Raw genomic sequence first — 16,563 nt, forward strand, 5'->3', positions numbered from 1 at the left:
TTTTGGGAGATTTATAATGCAGTTTATCAATCAGTTTAAATCAATTTAAATCGGATGTGAATATGTAAATATGAAAATAGTGGAAAGAACCTTGCGAAATAATTAAATTTTAAATTAGATCGATAAAGTATTTTATTAGTAATAGATAAATTTTGCAAAGTGTCTTTTGAAGTATAGCACTAAAGTCAGAATTTCGAGCATTCTACAAAGCTGGGCTGGGAAGCTCACCTTCTAATTCTACTTGAAATTGGCGGTTTTCATTAATTTTATAAGCATATTTGATATAAAAAGTCTAGTAATAGTTAAAACGACACTTTAGAATACTGGTTTGAAGGGGTGAATCTACACTAAATCACCAAATAATGAAATAAATTCTCTTTAAAATTTACTTGAGGGAGGAATTCAATATTCAACAATTTTGGAGTAAGCCAACTGAAATCTGTAACAATGTTTGAAATTTGTGTACACAGCAAAAAAGGTAACTTCCCTTGCAAGAAAGTAGAGCTTTTTTGGGGCTTTGTAAGTGTTTGAGGGTTGAGAAAGATGTAACATAAAAGGCATAAAAGTGTTGCCAAGATGGAACAATGTATAATTGGATGATGGCTGGATTTGCTACTCCACTCAAGGGAGGAAGAAGATGAAAATTAAATTGTTAAAGAGAACTTCTACTTTCCACTCTCGAGTGTATTCATACAATCTTGTGTTCTTTCTAGAAAATTTTCTGCCTTGATTATTGTATCACTTAGTTAACAAGTTACACTTGCCAAATTATGTGATTAATTTTTCGGCCAAAGTGTGAGAATAGTAAGCATTTTGAAATGGAGAATTAAAATTAAAATATCAAATGGAAATTATTTATACGAAGGATAATTCAACAAATCTGTTCCTGTCTTAATAAGAAAGAAACAATAGTACATGTGAGGAAATTCAATAAAAATATAGTATTTCGTTGAATGTACAAAATGGAGTTTTCATGCCCCTTTGCAGAGATAATTTTCGTGATTTACATAAATTAATTAGACACAGAAAATATGTCGCTGAAAAGCACATGAACCAAAAATAAACTTTTGGAGTAAAAGTTTTTGAGTGTGCATCCTGTTTTCTTTGTGCTGAACATCGCGCTGTTTCCGACAACTTTATCAACAGTTATTTTTTTTAAATAAAAAATGAACTGTATTTCCTTAAGAACTGAAAATACCAGTTTACATATTATTTTATTAGCAACGGCGGAAGTCTCCCCTTTTTGACTTCGGTATTCCGCACGACGTTGCAAAGATATGAAAAGTACAGGTTTTGCGCTTTCATAGCCCGGATAAAGTTTTTTTTTTGGTGGGGAGATGGGGAAGGAAACATGCTAAAATACGAGAAAACTTTCAAAGTAGAATCTACACATTTTATAAGTCCTGCAGTTAATTTAAATTTAAGATTAAAGTTTTCTTTATAGCGTGTCTCAGATAAATTGTCTCAAGTTGTATTTTCTACTTTAAAATTTCCTTTCTATTGCACAGGCATCGTTTATTGCTTTGGAAGCAAAAGTAAAATTATAAATAAATGTATTTAAAACACAAATGTTAATCTTGTTGAAATGAGGATTTTCCGTGTAAAATTTATGACGTGAAAAAGATTTGAATTTTATTGAAAAGCGTTTTTGTTAAAAATCCAAGATATTTTACATAAATGGATTATTCAGTTGTAAAATATTTGATTGGAAAACACATTATTTTTAAATTTTTTGAGAAATTTTTCGACTGGAAGGTTAAAAATTGGTAACAATTGCAAAAAGATCTCTTGCGCAAGAAAGGAATGTTCTGACATGGAAACAAATTTTACAAAACTAATATTTATATAGTGCAAAAGTACTTAAAAATTAGGAAAATATTGCTGTTATAAGATTTCAAGGCCAAATAATATTATTTGTAATCGAATTCAGTTTTCAGAAAACTTTGTCTAAACTGAAAACAATGGAATTTCTCTGCTTTTTAATTTTGTGTCCTCTCTTCTATTTTATTTCATATTCTTTAATTTTAAATAAATAGAATTTCTTAAAATTTATACAGATAGATTTATTGTAGTCGCATTTAAAGAATGTGTGAAAAATGTATTTAATAAAATTTAAATTCATAATATTGCTTTGCGTCCATCGCTGTCTTATCATTCTCTACCAACTTCCAGAAAAAAAAACGCGATAAAGTAATTTCTCAGATCTAATTTATTCATTGATTGATTAGAAAAAACCTTCATAAATAATTTGTATAATTTATAAAGACAGTTCTTAAAATTGTTGTAAATTATTATTGTGTTTTCATCTGTTATAAATTACTTGTGTTGGTGTTTAAATTGAAAGGAATGGGATCAGAAGAAGTATGATTAAAAGCCAAAAAGTTAAATGTGTATTATTAGAAATAATATTAATTAATGGGGGCTGGCACTCAATGGATCAAGTATTCTGGGTTCGAATTCCCTTTAGTTTACTAGGAATTTTTCTTAATGGCTTTTATGACTGGTAATGTGTTAGGTTTTTGTGTCGTTGTTCTTTGTTTATTTTATGAGATTTTCATTATCATTTTAAACCGCTTATCCCTATTGGGGTCGTGGGCTCATAACTTCAAGGTTAACAGCCTACGCCTGTCGATCCTCAGCACTTCAGCGGTCAATCCAAAGGCGCTCCCAGGCAAGATTCTGAATTTTATTCAGTCTTCTTGTTCTAGGTCTGCTCCGAGGTCGACGGCTCTTAATATCAAGATTAATACTTTCTTAACTGCGAGAATGACAAAAAAAAGATAGCAAGTGTCTTATCTTGCCTCTCTCTCGCGTTTCGCTCGAAAACTGACCGAATCACAGTTGGCACGCATGGAAAATTGCTCGAATTGCCTGTAATACGATTCAGAAAGCAATTAATACGAACAGTAATATCTTACTCATCGTATTACTCCACTAGAGTGTACTCTTTCTAACACACGTGATTTTCCATTTGAAATTTTGCATACTATACACCTCTCTTTCCGGCTTATCTTAATATTAATATTAATCTTATATGTGATACCACGGTCACAGTAGTTTGCATAACTTTTCACAAGATAACAAATATATTCAATTTTAGGGAGCAGAGTATGATTTTAGTTATTTATTTTATTGAACGTCTTTAAAAGGGTTATTTTATGTATCAGGGATTGATCAAAAAAGTTTCAAGATGTAAGATCTTGGTAAAGGGGTTTAGGGATGGGAGGGGGGGGGTTAACAAAAGCAAAGGATTTTTTCTGGTTTTAAAGGTATTCGAATTGCATCCAGTAAGTCTCACTGCACTTGATTCCACGGTACTGACAACTTTACCTCTATACTAGAAATTTGCTACTAGCAATTTTGCTTTTCGAAAGCTTTTCTTTAATTGTAGCGCTTCAAGATGGTCTTTAATTGATTGGATTTAATATATGGGATCGATGAATACCATCCTTAAAAGTAATTAACTGGGGCATCACTGAACATGGTGTAGCTCTGTACACTAATTTTTTTTTCTAAACTGCTTGGACTATTTCAACCTAGTCCCCGGCGAGTGGCCTTCAAAGTTGAAGCCAATTTCTTACTTTCACATACAAATGCGTATGGGAATTTTTCTGCACTCGTGATCGTTATGCTAAGTATCTAAAAAGTGAGAAGTTTTTCCGTATTATAAGATACCTTTCCGTATGGAGGGATAAATATACTAAATTTTTGTTAAAATAAATTTTTTCCTTGGAGCACTGTGAGCTGAGTCCGAGGTCAATTTAGGAATTGGCTTCAAATAGCCCCATATAAAAAGGCCAACTTGCCAGGCGCTTGATTTCAACCATTTCTGCAGTGGACAAGCATTTCTATAGTGTCTATAAATTCCTATAGGGCTTGTCTTCTGAAGTCTAATATCTGACTAAAAATTCGCAGTGTTTGGTGCTACCCCGTGTTCGGTTTTGTGTCAATTTCAGCTAAGTGCTAGACTTAAAGAAAAGCTTACGACAAGTAAGGATGCAAATGCAAAGTCACCTTCGGAGTATAGGTCACCCGCATCTACGGTAGTACTAAATCGATATTGTGCCAAAGACATAATAAAAAAGAGAATGTTCACGTATGGGGGGGGGTGTCAGCGAAATCCAGATAGGCATAGCTCTAATCGTTTGGCCTCTAGGCTGTTAATAGACATTCGGAAAATTGACAAGCACCTAGAGGTTATTTTTCACTAAACTTCAGAATTTTAAAAGTTTTCCAAAATATCATTATCATCCCTCAACGTCAATGATCAGGGTATCAGGGACAACTGGGCCCACTAGGCCAGTAATAACTGGGGTACAGTAGAGCCCCGCTATAGGCCATCGCTCTACTGTCCACAATTTATCGACCATTGATTTCAAAACACTGATTTTAAGTTAGGTTATGTTTTTTAGTACGCGATATGAAATTATTTTAATATTTTTGGCAAACTTTATTGAGTAGTTGTGATAATTGCGATCCATAATGAAGAGAGCGAGGATAAGTACCACAATCGCAAAGAAAGTGGAAGACGTCGAGCAATTTCAATACTAAAAGTAATTGATAATTTTAAAAAATTACATGGACTATAGCACGATCCAAGTGGCAAATCTGGAACCAAATATGGCCTATAGCGGGGCTCTACTGTAATTGTAAACGTAAACACTGTGGTTTTTTTTAAATCAGGCATTACACTTCAGAGGATAAAGCTTATGTGAATTCATAGACACTTTAGTGATCTTTGTCAACTGAAGCAATGGTCTACAAGTTCAAGTAGTGTTGACATAAAAAATCAGTGTTTACAACTACCCCATGTTTACTACTGATCCAGTTTCCCCTATACATTTCTTTCTCTCTGAATTTGAGGAATAAAATAACTCAATAAAATATCAAGGATGCATCTTTCTTGGAACTTGCTTTAGCAAGCAAATAAAAAAGAAGAACTGTGCCCTAAATTTTATCTTATGGAACTTGACTTTTTTTGTCTTGTATAACCGACGACGTGAAACTTTTTCAATGTCTCTTGTTTTATTTAAGTAATTCATGGAAAAAGAAATTCATTGCACATTTTCTGAAGAAATTTCTGAAGGGGATGAGTTTTCACAACGAGTGAAAATTGCCTTTAAATTAAATGCTAATTCTCAGCTTATTGCCATGAGAATCGTGCTTCTATACTACAAATTAGATCACTTATGGATATAAACGCAACATAGCAGAAATTGAAAAGCATCAAGGAATTTTGACATGCCTTATATACATAGTTATAATATTGAATATCATTTCTGTTTTGTGTCTCTTGAATTTAGATTTTAATGTTACTAATTAATTTTACATTGATAATTATCGTATTAACATAATAATTGCGCACACTCCATGTTACACTGGGTATGTCTCTCTTCTTAAAATTAGTCAAAGATGAGAGTTTGAGGAATTTGTGGAAATTATATTCTCTTCTGTAATTTTTCTCACATTGGTATTCATCTATCTTGAAGTCCCTGAATTAATGTTATAATAACGGAAAAAAAATGTTTTATGTTACAATGATTTTGTGGGCTTTTCATATTATTTGAATTTTAATGAATCTTTTTTCCGCTTTCACTCTTTTGAACAAATTGGGTGAGGATAAATTGTTTGTTCAAAGGAAATAAATTAGTGAATAATGCTTCGTTGGTAACTAATGCTATAAAATTGGTGAAATTTTCAATATTTCATTGTCTGGAAGGAAGCCAAAATACTTTATTGTTGAATATACAGAATTGTTTTTTAGATCTATATATTGTAAATGTTTTATAGAAGCTTTGCTATAAAAAAAGAGTGGATATGAAAAAAGCTTCCATAGGCCTGTTTTATAACCTCCAATGATGCTTTTGCTATAAAGTTGGTAGAAATAAGAAATTTTTAAAGGTTTAAATTACAATTGAGTGTGTCGTAAGATTTCACTTAAGAATTCTATAGTATTTTTAATGTTTCTCTCTGTTTCTAATTCAATAAACTTTTATAGAATGAAACGCTGGATTTCTGTTTGCGAAGGTTTTTTTTTGTGTGGAGTTTTTAATCCAACATGATGTTAGTATATATGTTTTTGGTGTATTTTGTTAGAAATACAAACGCAAAGAAGCTTTTCCATTTATAACATTTTTTTGTTCAATGTTATATATATAACATGTTTGACGCACTATGTAGAAGGAGGAGAGGTATTTTAGACAAAAGCCACAAGATTGGTAAAAAAATAATTGCCTTGTCGGAAGAAAATTCTTTCTAGACTCTGTTTTCTATTTTGTTCCTTCATTGTCTATTGATGTCATATAAATGAAAGTTCTTTATAAATCTGGAAGTGGAGAGGAAATTAGAATTTATGTTCCATCGACATTTTTTTTGCTTTTACTTCGGTAAAAGATGGTTCTTTATATTTTATATCTGTAAATCAGTAGTGCTTATATTATGGGGAATAACCGCAGAGGGTACTTGAATATTTTTATTATTCAGATCACGACTGCTTATCTGAACAATGAATATAAAATGAGAGCTTTTCTTTTCAATTTGCCTAAACGCATATTTCAAATGTTATTTTCTTGTATGACATTTCTTTTTTAAATTTATTTTAAAGTCAATAAAATTCTAGAATGAGAAACTATTAAGAAGAATGTTCGGAATTTGCAAAATAATTTCTGTAGGTGTTTTTGTAAATTATGTTCTCTGTATCAAAACGACTTTTTACCATAACTTAACTCATTTTACATAAATATAAGTTGAATCAAATTAATGTAAATAATATAATGTAATTAATTCCAAATTATCTGAATTATGTACAATCTCATATTGTATTGACATACAGAGGGACATGAAACACATTAAATAAAAATGAATAACAATAATAATCCTAAATGAATAATGAATCCTAAAATTGACACTATTCCATTAGTATATGTCAAACAATAAATGAAATGAACTAAATATGTGTATTATCCCCGTTTATTTTATTTCAGAGGACCATTCTCCATTGTTCGGAGGTGTATTCATCGAGAATCAAATCAACAATTTGCAGTGAAAATTGTAGATGTTGCAAAATTCACAGCAAGTCCAGGATTAAGCACAGCTGGTGAGTTCTTTCAAATATATACCAATTTGAATAATATTATAGTTAACTTCAAAATGAGACTTGATATTTGACTTTAAAATTTACAAAAATTTTGCATCGAGAAAAATAGAATTATAAAGTATATCATACTTCATAGTAAAATCTACTAAACCTGGCTCGTTAGAAAGATGCTTTGCATTTCACTTTTCGGAAAGAGAAAAATTAAAATTTGATAATAATGGCTCCGGCACACCTTTTAGATCAGGAAAATTTCATGAAGTCGAAATTCAGATCCCCTTCTTTCTTACATGTTTTGCATATGACTATCTCATTCTTTCGCATACCAAATTCGATTGAGCTAAATTGAATTTGTAGTGATGTTTAAGAGAAGAAGAAGAGTGCGAGAGAATGAGATAGATATATGCAAAACATGTTAGAAAGAAGGGGAACCGAATTTCGACTTTACGAAATTTTCCTGATCTAAAAGGTGTGCCGGAGCCATAACAAAACAGTTTTGAACATTGACTTAGTTTGAACTTTAATTCTTCCCGAACAGTAAAATATCCCCAGCAAACCAATTTCAATTAAGTTCATTTTTTCCAAAGGTGTAGTTCTTCAATAAAAAAAATTATAGCGACGAAGAATTTTTCCGATTTAAAAGATTTTAGTAAATAGCCTTAAAAAAATTTATGGTTACAGGAGAATACTGAGTATATACTAAAATTTAAAGCACTTTACAATGTTGATGAATTTGGGGCAGACCCTGTTGAGACTGAAGAAATTTTCTTCTTCAGAAAAAACGGTTTCAAAAAGTAATACACAAGTCTAACTAGATCCTTAAATTTTTTTAATTTTCCCCTTCCCCTCTAAAATCATGTGTTTTGGGAATTGCTCGAAAACGCGGTGCGTGCGATTTTTTTTTCATTTTTGAATATGTTTTAAGTGGACATTTCGTCCTTATATGAAAATATCGCTGAATCATTCGCAAATAACGGTTTTTCAATATATCAAAGATTTAAAAGTCTCTAGAGAGCACATTTCTCAACTTCTTTGTATCGTTCCAATTTTAGTATATGTTCTGCCGAAGCAAGATAGTATACTATATACTATATACAAACTATACAACTGAATAGTATTATGTTTGGGTTCGCTTTTTGTAAAGAGCTTGGGACTTCTGACAGGAGTGAACTGTTTTTAATAACCGGTTCATAACCGATAACTAATTTCTATCCGAATTTCAATTATATTACTCCAACCAAAGGTATTTTGGGCTATGTTTTGTGAGATTTATAAATCGGTTCTAATCGGTTGTAAACCGGTAATGAAGCGGTTATGACTCAATAAATAATTTGTGTCCGAAAACCAATTCTATACTCTTAAAACTATTTTGGGCAATCTTTTTGAGTGATTCATGAATCGGTTTAAAACTGATTGAGAACCGGTAAACGGTAGATGATGCAAAAGTACTTTTGAGGTTATAGCATCTAAGTTACGAGTTCGAGAACTTTGGAAAGCCTGGGACGCTTTGGCACCCCTTTTATAATTTTAAATAGCTGATATATTGTTTTCTAATTGGGTACTCATCAGAGTTTAAGAAAGACGAAAGGGTTAAATGCAGTGAAATCACACTGTAAATTTTGGAATAGGGGTTATAAGGAGTTAATTTTATTTAACGACTAAAATTCAACACTTTAAAAGAATTTCAGGAATATATTTATTTTGGAATACAAATTAGTCTTTGAATTCCTTAGAGCTTTAGACATTTAACGATCATCGTAAGTTTTATCTATGGGCAAATTTCAAGCCTGGTTCTTTTTTATTTTGTATGATATAGGATTTTGGAAAAATTCAGTTTGCTAGTTTTGGCTCCAGGTTTCCTTGATTATTGATTGATTTATTTTTCATCTCTGTTTTTTCCCTACCCCTATGCGGCCATCGCCGTCTTAGCGTCGGTTACAACCTCCGGGATGAAAACGATTATTTGGAATTAACAGTCAGAGTTTGCAAGATTTAAAAGGGATAACACGGATTTTGAAATTTTGAAAAATACTTTTTTTATTGTTAAAAGTGTGAAGAATATTTTGACAAAGTTTGAAGAAGTCTATCGGCATTAAACTCTAGGAGATAGAGCTTAGAATTGTAGGCATAATGCTCGGTCAGTTGGAAGCTTTAATTCAATTCAGATCTCAATAGGAACTTCTGGAATTCGTCGGGAAATATCACCTTATTCCAGAGTTTGCAGCTTGGTCTTCAAACCAATGTCTCCACACTGAGAGAAATCAGAAAAAGTTAAAATAACATTCCAGAAATGTTAATTTTACCATGCAGTATTGATCCGAAATCGGTGTAGATATTACCCTTTTTAGGTGTATTTAGGGTAAAAGGTACCCTTTTTCATGTTAATTTTACCCTTAATAAGGTGTAAAATTAACATAAAAAATGTTGATATATTTTTACACCTAAAAAAAGTGTTAAATTTATGAGGAAAAAATGTGAATCGCACCCTCTTTTTTTCTAAGTGCAAGTTGATGTGCTTTCTAATGAATTTTAAGACCATTCAAATGATCACAAATTTACCAAAATTGTCTAATTCATTTAGAAGAAAACTCAAAAAATACTTCAATAAGTAAAAAACCATCGCATATAATCGTTTTTTCTTTTCTTAACAGTTTCATTACTTTTAAAGTTTGCTACATCTACATTTTTTCCTACTTCGGCTATTACGCTCGGTCAAGCTTTTAAGGTGTTAAAGGGAAAAATCCATTGCCCAAAAAAAATACTATGTAATATGCTAAAGCTCTTATACTGAAATGCCTATATATCGGCAGAAAGAGGAAGTACATGGAATTTCAATGGAGGCAAAAATTGGAATGTTTTGTGCACACACACACGGGTCATAGGCGTTATTCATGTGGAAAATATCTACTCTCATTTCATACTATGTATCCTTATAAATTTTTATGTATTTTCCCTCTTATATACAATCAAATTAAGATACGTCTTATGTTTTATTGCTATTGCCAGATGGAATAATGATTTTTCTGTGTTGAATTTTGGTAGTCTATATCACTTTATGACGCAGAGTATTTAAATTTTATCTTAATGTTGCACATTTTCGTTTCTAGGTGGTTATTTTATTGGGGTGATATTTTGCGAGGGTTAATTTAATATGTATTTATATATGTATAGTATATATGTGTATATATAATATTTTTAAATGGTATCTCAATTAAATTGTCTATTATATGGATTATCTTTTGTACAGAAAAAATATTCCCTTAAATTCTAAAGCTCTCTTAATCACGCGAAACTTGAAGGACTACCAATTAATTTTGTTTTAAAGTGGATATTAAATAATCCAAGATAATATTCTCCGCAAATTGAGTTTGTGGTTGAAGTTTTTAGAACTCACATGCATTTCATGGTGAATCTCTTATAACGGGTTATAAGAAGAAGAAGAAGAAACTAAGATTAAGATTTTATGGAAGAGTTGATTAAAATAAATTTTGAGAAAATTTCTAAGATGAGAGAATTAAGGGTTGAGGAAGAAGAGGGTGAAAGTTAATTGAACAGAGGGGGTTTAGAGAGGTTGAATAGCTGAATTTTGTGCTAACTCTAGTCACATTCACTCATAGTTTCATAATTTCAAATTTATTCTCATATATTCCTTGAGGAGCTTTAGCTCCTTTGGAACTTTCTCATTTAGTACTGGGAAAGGGGGGGGGGGGGTGGAGGTTGTTATGTATAGGAAAAGGACATTGAATTTTTTATTATAATGCTCTCTCTGTATAAAACAATATGTCTCACTAGAGCTTAAGTAGAAAAAAATTTAGCCTTACAAGAAGGTTGAGATACACATTGAAGGTGATTTTTATTAGAATACCATAACAATGTGTAGCAAGGTGATCCATATTTCGCAAAATGCTGGAACTCTTGAATTGAACGCCCTAAGAAATTGGGGCAGTTAGCAGATTTTGGAGTATTTCGATAAAAATAGTCAGCAAAAATGAAGTTTGGTAAATAATAGGGCAATAGGGAAATAGGGCAATATTTATAAAAAAATGCAAAAATAAGCAATTATGAAATCTTGGAAGTTTAGGTATGGTTGTACATTGAATTCCGATCGATTTATCGTTATTTACTGAATAAACAGCAAAATTTTTACTGATCAGAAATTTAGTTATATTTAGATTTTGTCTTTTCAGGATTATGACTTTTCGAAATTTAGGCTTTCGGGATTTTGGCTTTCGGAAATTTGGCTTTCAGGGTTTGACTTCTGGGATTCTGGCTGCCGCCAGGCAAAATAATTATTAGGTAAACATCCGGAGCACTAGAGGAAAGTACCCAGGCTTCGTAATATTTCTGAATAAATGTGACTCTGGAATATATTTTGAAAACTGGGCACTTTCCCCTAGCTTTTAAAATATGGGTGCGATGAGTCACATTTATTGAGTAACATAGAAAAATTCACTCATTACGAAACTTGCAATCGTACAAAGCTTGGGTCTTTCTCTAATCCTTAAACTAATCGTAAATGAAAAGTATTGGAAGGCTTTAAGGCTTCGTACACACTTTGGCTTCGAACATTTCTATTCGTTTTCCTATATTCCCTATTGAATCTGAGAGTTATGGCAATATATATTTTTTAATAGCTAGTATTAAGTCACACATTTCCTTAAAAAAAACTTATGGGAATAAGTTAATACACTGGTAAAAATAAAAGGGTCAAATTGACCCTTTTCAAAAGGATGGATCGTATTTGACCCTTTGAAAGGTTCACTTTTGTATCTCTTGAAATTTAGTATGCACATTTATCACGAATAATCATGTTTTATTGTAAACTTATTACTGATATCATATTTCTCTCATCTGAGCGAACACCAAAGATCACTTTTTCATTGTTTTTTTTTATTCGTTTATTCCGGAATTAAATAGATGTCAAAACCGTGACCCTTTCGAAGGGTACCTGGTGACCCTTTCAAAGAGTCAAATATGATCCATCCTTTGGAAAAGGGTCAATTTGACCCTTTTATTTTTACCAGTGTATGGGAAAAATACCAGGTATTCGAAGCCAGAGTATGTGCGAGGCCTGAAAACCTCCCCCTACTTTGATTTACATATACATTATATCGTCAAAACTTTTTCTTTTATATAATGGGGAAGAGTGTGAAGAAATTATAATCAAGATTACTATTTGATTACTATTTTGTTGCGTTGTCGACTTTTGCGGGGGTCGCTTGAAGACGCTGGATCGCTATTTGTAATCGTTTGGCTTTTAGTTTTAGTAACGCCCAGTAAGTTGTACGCTGTTTGTCTAAAGCATATCTCTACCGAGAGGGAAGTACTTATATAAAATTGATGACCAATTTCTGAGATTTCGGAAAAATCGCGTCACGTTATTCATCTATTCATCGAGGCGTCATGAGACCTAGAGGCGAAACGGTTAGGGATAGCGATTTAGTATCTTTGAGGACCCTCTTATAAGACAACCTAAAAATTATTAATATTCCCCTCAGTTTATATATTATATATCTGGCATCTAAACTTTACAACTGACAGACGTGTACAACCAGCGTTACCTAATTTTTCACCAAGCTGCAAATCAAATTCACGAAAATTTACCGTATAATTGTAGATAAAATTATGACGATGATACATAAGTTGTTTCCTCTCTCTAAAGAATTCGAGCAATAATATTGGATATGAAGTGCTATTTTGTCGCCGAAATGCTGTATTATAAAAAGTCGCTGTGACATTATTTAGGCTGGAAAATGTTCTCGTTAGACCACTTGTCCCTTTCCCCCAATTTTAATGCCTTTGCAGAAATCCTAAAAACCCTTTTTCCCTGACTCAGAAAATCGCATTTTTCAATCCTTTGTTAAATAAATTGAAATTATTTATAGGAAATTTATTTGCACGGACCTTTCTCGTACATATGTGCATATAAAGATAATTTTCTGTATTCAGGTGACTTTCTATACAAAAATGCTTATATCCTCCAACTATACCTTCTGTAACAGCCCTGTGCTTGTCTTATTTATGTTTATATCCCTATTTGGATTTGTGCTGTCCCTAGCGGTTTCTTTTTATTGTAGAAAAATTATGGGAAATAAAAGAAAAAATATTGTGACTCCGGAAGAGGGAACATTTCTGTAAATTATTCTCTTATTGTTTAATTTTTCAGTATTAGAAGAAATAGAAGAAAGAGAGAAGAAATGTAAGTTAATGAAGAAACTTGAGATCCAATTGGATGAAAACAAATTTCAAAGTATTTAACTGTGAGGTCACGTGTTAGAACTTTTCTCCCCCTAAATTGACCCATTTACTCTCGTTGAAATTTAACTTTTTATTGTTTTTGTTCTGGCGATAGATGAGAGATATAAAAAGTTGAGTAGATGGGGAGTAAGCCTAACCAAGAAGTCATCAACAAGTGTTACGATTTTTGCCTTCTTAACATTTCTTACATCCCAATTTTCTTTAACATCCATTTGGGACAATTTTTATGCACGAGCAAGGAATAAAAGATGTGTAGCCTTAAATATAGAAGACACGACAGAGAATGTTGAAAATGTCGAAGAATTCAGAACTATTTTTTCTCCGATAACGATATAGCTTAAATCGAGATATTAGGGTTGATGGTAGTATCATCAAACTTCTCCAGAAATACATTTGTGTATACTATCCTCAGTCGTTTTTTTTGGTGTCTTCGCCAATGCTGGAGCAATAACATTTCAAGAAGACACGTTTACATCTATCGTTTAAATGTTTGTGGCAAATTGGTTCTTGTGATATATATTCCTGCGAAATTTGCACAAGCTGTTTTTTTTCTGCACAAGTCTCCTCTCTCTGTGGAATTACCCATAAAATTTTAACCCTGTTTACCTGAGTAGAATGTTTGTTCAAAAACATACTATATGGTAATGCAAGATGAGAGTTTAAAAACTCTGTTAACTTATTTGGTAATTAAATAAACCACGAAATTACACTTTTGAGGATTTTTTTACGAGTAAAATAAAATATGGGACGTGGTGGAATCACTATAAATAAGTGAACTAATTGAAGTTCAACCATTATTCCCTAAGTTACGATCCTATATAACACTTTTAGAAATAGAGAGAGAGAGAATGGCGCACTTTCCCGTAAGAGCAACTAGATACGTTTTTGGTACTTTCTAGAATTTTAAAATAAAACTAAACCAAAATGCAATGTTGTATTTTGCATTGAGATACTTCTTCTCAATTGTTTACTGCTCTAATGCACTAGACACACTTACGACTTAAGCCGAGAGACGGCTTACCGTAATTATAATCAAAATAATGATTTGACTAAATTCCCATCACCCATTTTTCACTCAAATTAAGACGTTTTTCGGCTTAGCTGAGAGACGCTTTAGTCAGAAACTGATGGAAATATAATCTGATCAATATTTTGATTATAATTACATTAGGCCGTCTCTCGGGTTAAGTCGTGTGTCTAGGGCATATCTGACCAATTTCTATAATATGACTATAATATGACCAATTTCTGAGATTTAGGAGAAATCGCGTCACGGTGTCCATCTATTCATCGAGGCGTCATGAGACCTAGAGGCGAAACGGTTAGGGATGGCGATTTAGGATCTTTGAGGACCCTCTCATATGACAACCTAAGGATTATTAACATTCCCCTCAGTTTCCTTCCATTCTTCCCTTTCTCTTCCAAAATCAGTTTTTTTAAGAATTTCTTCGAAAACGTGTTGTGCGATTTTGTTTCATTTTTTGGATTTCCTTAAGAGGTCACTTCAACGGAGGGGATCTCAGCGGCGCAATAGGCAAGACCATTGGGTCTTGGGCGGATGAGATCTCTGACTCGACTCTCAAAGTTGTGAGTTTAAGTTCCGCCCGGTGCAAGCAACTGAATGTCAGAAAAATACATTTTCGTTTTGATAAAAACGTAATAAAACGCACCGTCTCTGCTCGAAAATCTCTGGGAACATGGAAGAAGCGTCCACATTGCGGGTAAGGTGCTCCTGGGCGATCTACAGATAGACTTAGCGGAATATAATATGATTATATTGTAATAAAGTATTCCGATACGATTAATAATAATAATTTAAACGGATAGGTGCTGTAGACCGACATTTCGACTATAATATGAAAATATTCCTTAATCATTCCCAAAAACTATTTTTCAAGGTCAAGTGCTGAAAAAGCTCTGGAGATAATATTTCTTTGAACTTATTGGGGGTTTATGTTTCGGTCCGTCGCTAATATATTAGAATCTCCGACAAATCTGAACTGATTATAAAACGGTTATTAATCGGTAATGAACCAGTAATGATCCGATAACTGATTTTGTAAATGATTTTTATCATAAATTTACTTGTATTACTTCTAGGCTATTTTGGGAGCTATTTTAAAATCGATTTAAAATTATTTTAAATCGGAAAATTTAAAAACAAATTGTACAGTGAAAAAAAACTTGTGAACTGCTTTAACTCGTGAGCACGAGTTTTTTTCCCTGTGAATTGAACCTCTAAAAAAACTTTATTAACTTAGGTAGATTATAGGAAATTGCTTTTGGGGTATTAGTATCCAGGTTCGAACATTTCGCAAATCTGGAACTCTTCGCCATCATTTTTTTTAAATCACTTTAAAGGGACAGATAATCCTAACCGGCTTATGTAGGTGAGATTCTTAACGTGAGATAACTCGGAGTGCATGCAAATTCGATTTGGAGCTGAAGTTGGGAGACGCCATTCAGTTATCTTGAATCAAATTCGTGAAATTATGCAAATTTTGTATTTAAACCAAAATATCAAGGATTTGAATGAACTGATAGAAAAGTGATATATGAATGAAATGTAGACCAGAATGTTCTCTATAATTTTGCTGTAGAACTTGAACTCATCGATTACTCAGAAGCCAAGATAAGCGAGGTTTTTTGTTTCTTAACTCGTTTTTTCATCCAGAGTGCCCCAAGTAGTCATTTGTTGAGCTTCAACTATTTCAAAGAATTGTTGTATTTTGTGGGACTTTCCATTTAAAACCCTATTTTAAGTGTCTTGGTGGAGTAGAGGCAGTCAAATTGGCATCTGAGTGATTTCGAAGCGTTATTATGGGAAAAATCAATTTTTTCACACTTAAACGGCAAAATCGGAGTGATAGCGTAGTCTGAGCGGAAAATGATGTATGGACGAAATGTAGAGACAAATGTGTTCTACAATTGTGTCGAAGTAATCATCAAAATCGGTTTAGCGACAGTCGAGATAATTGAGGTTATGTGATATTGAAATTGGTTTTTCGACTGTGGCGCCCCTGGTGTTGGTCCCACGAAGTTCAAATATTCTAGAAAGTTGTAGCATTTGGTGAGATCTTTCGTTTAAGCCCTCACTCATCAAAATCGGTCACATAGAACCGGAGATATGATTTTTTGAATTTCGTGAACTTTGACCCCTCATATCTCCGGTTCTATTGAAACCACAGCGCGCATACGCACCATTTTGGAAA

At 32.5% G+C, this 16,563-nt stretch overlaps 2 protein-coding genes across 23 annotated transcripts in view; one reads left to right on the forward strand and one right to left on the reverse strand.

The window, feature by feature from the left end:
- Window positions 1-16,563, reverse strand: part of LOC129805928 (protein lin-52 homolog) — a 149,626-nt gene that overhangs the window by 64,386 nt on the left and 68,677 nt on the right. The gene's annotated exons all lie outside the window — the stretch shown is intronic.
- LOC129805730 (peripheral plasma membrane protein CASK) overlaps window positions 1-16,563 on the forward strand; it is a 518,962-nt gene that overhangs the window by 28,913 nt on the left and 473,486 nt on the right. For all 20 annotated transcript variants that reach the window (XM_055854005.1, XM_055853901.1, XM_055853971.1 and 17 more), the window contains exon 3: window positions 6,984-7,096. In XM_055854005.1, coding sequence (XP_055709980.1) covers window positions 6,984-7,096 — 113 coding nt within the window. The remainder of the gene's footprint in view (window positions 1-6,983; window positions 7,097-16,563) is intronic.

This window comes from Phlebotomus papatasi, chromosome 1 (genome assembly GCF_024763615.1).
Source record: "Phlebotomus papatasi isolate M1 chromosome 1, Ppap_2.1, whole genome shotgun sequence".
NCBI classification, from domain to species: Eukaryota; Metazoa; Arthropoda; class Insecta; order Diptera; family Psychodidae; genus Phlebotomus; species Phlebotomus papatasi.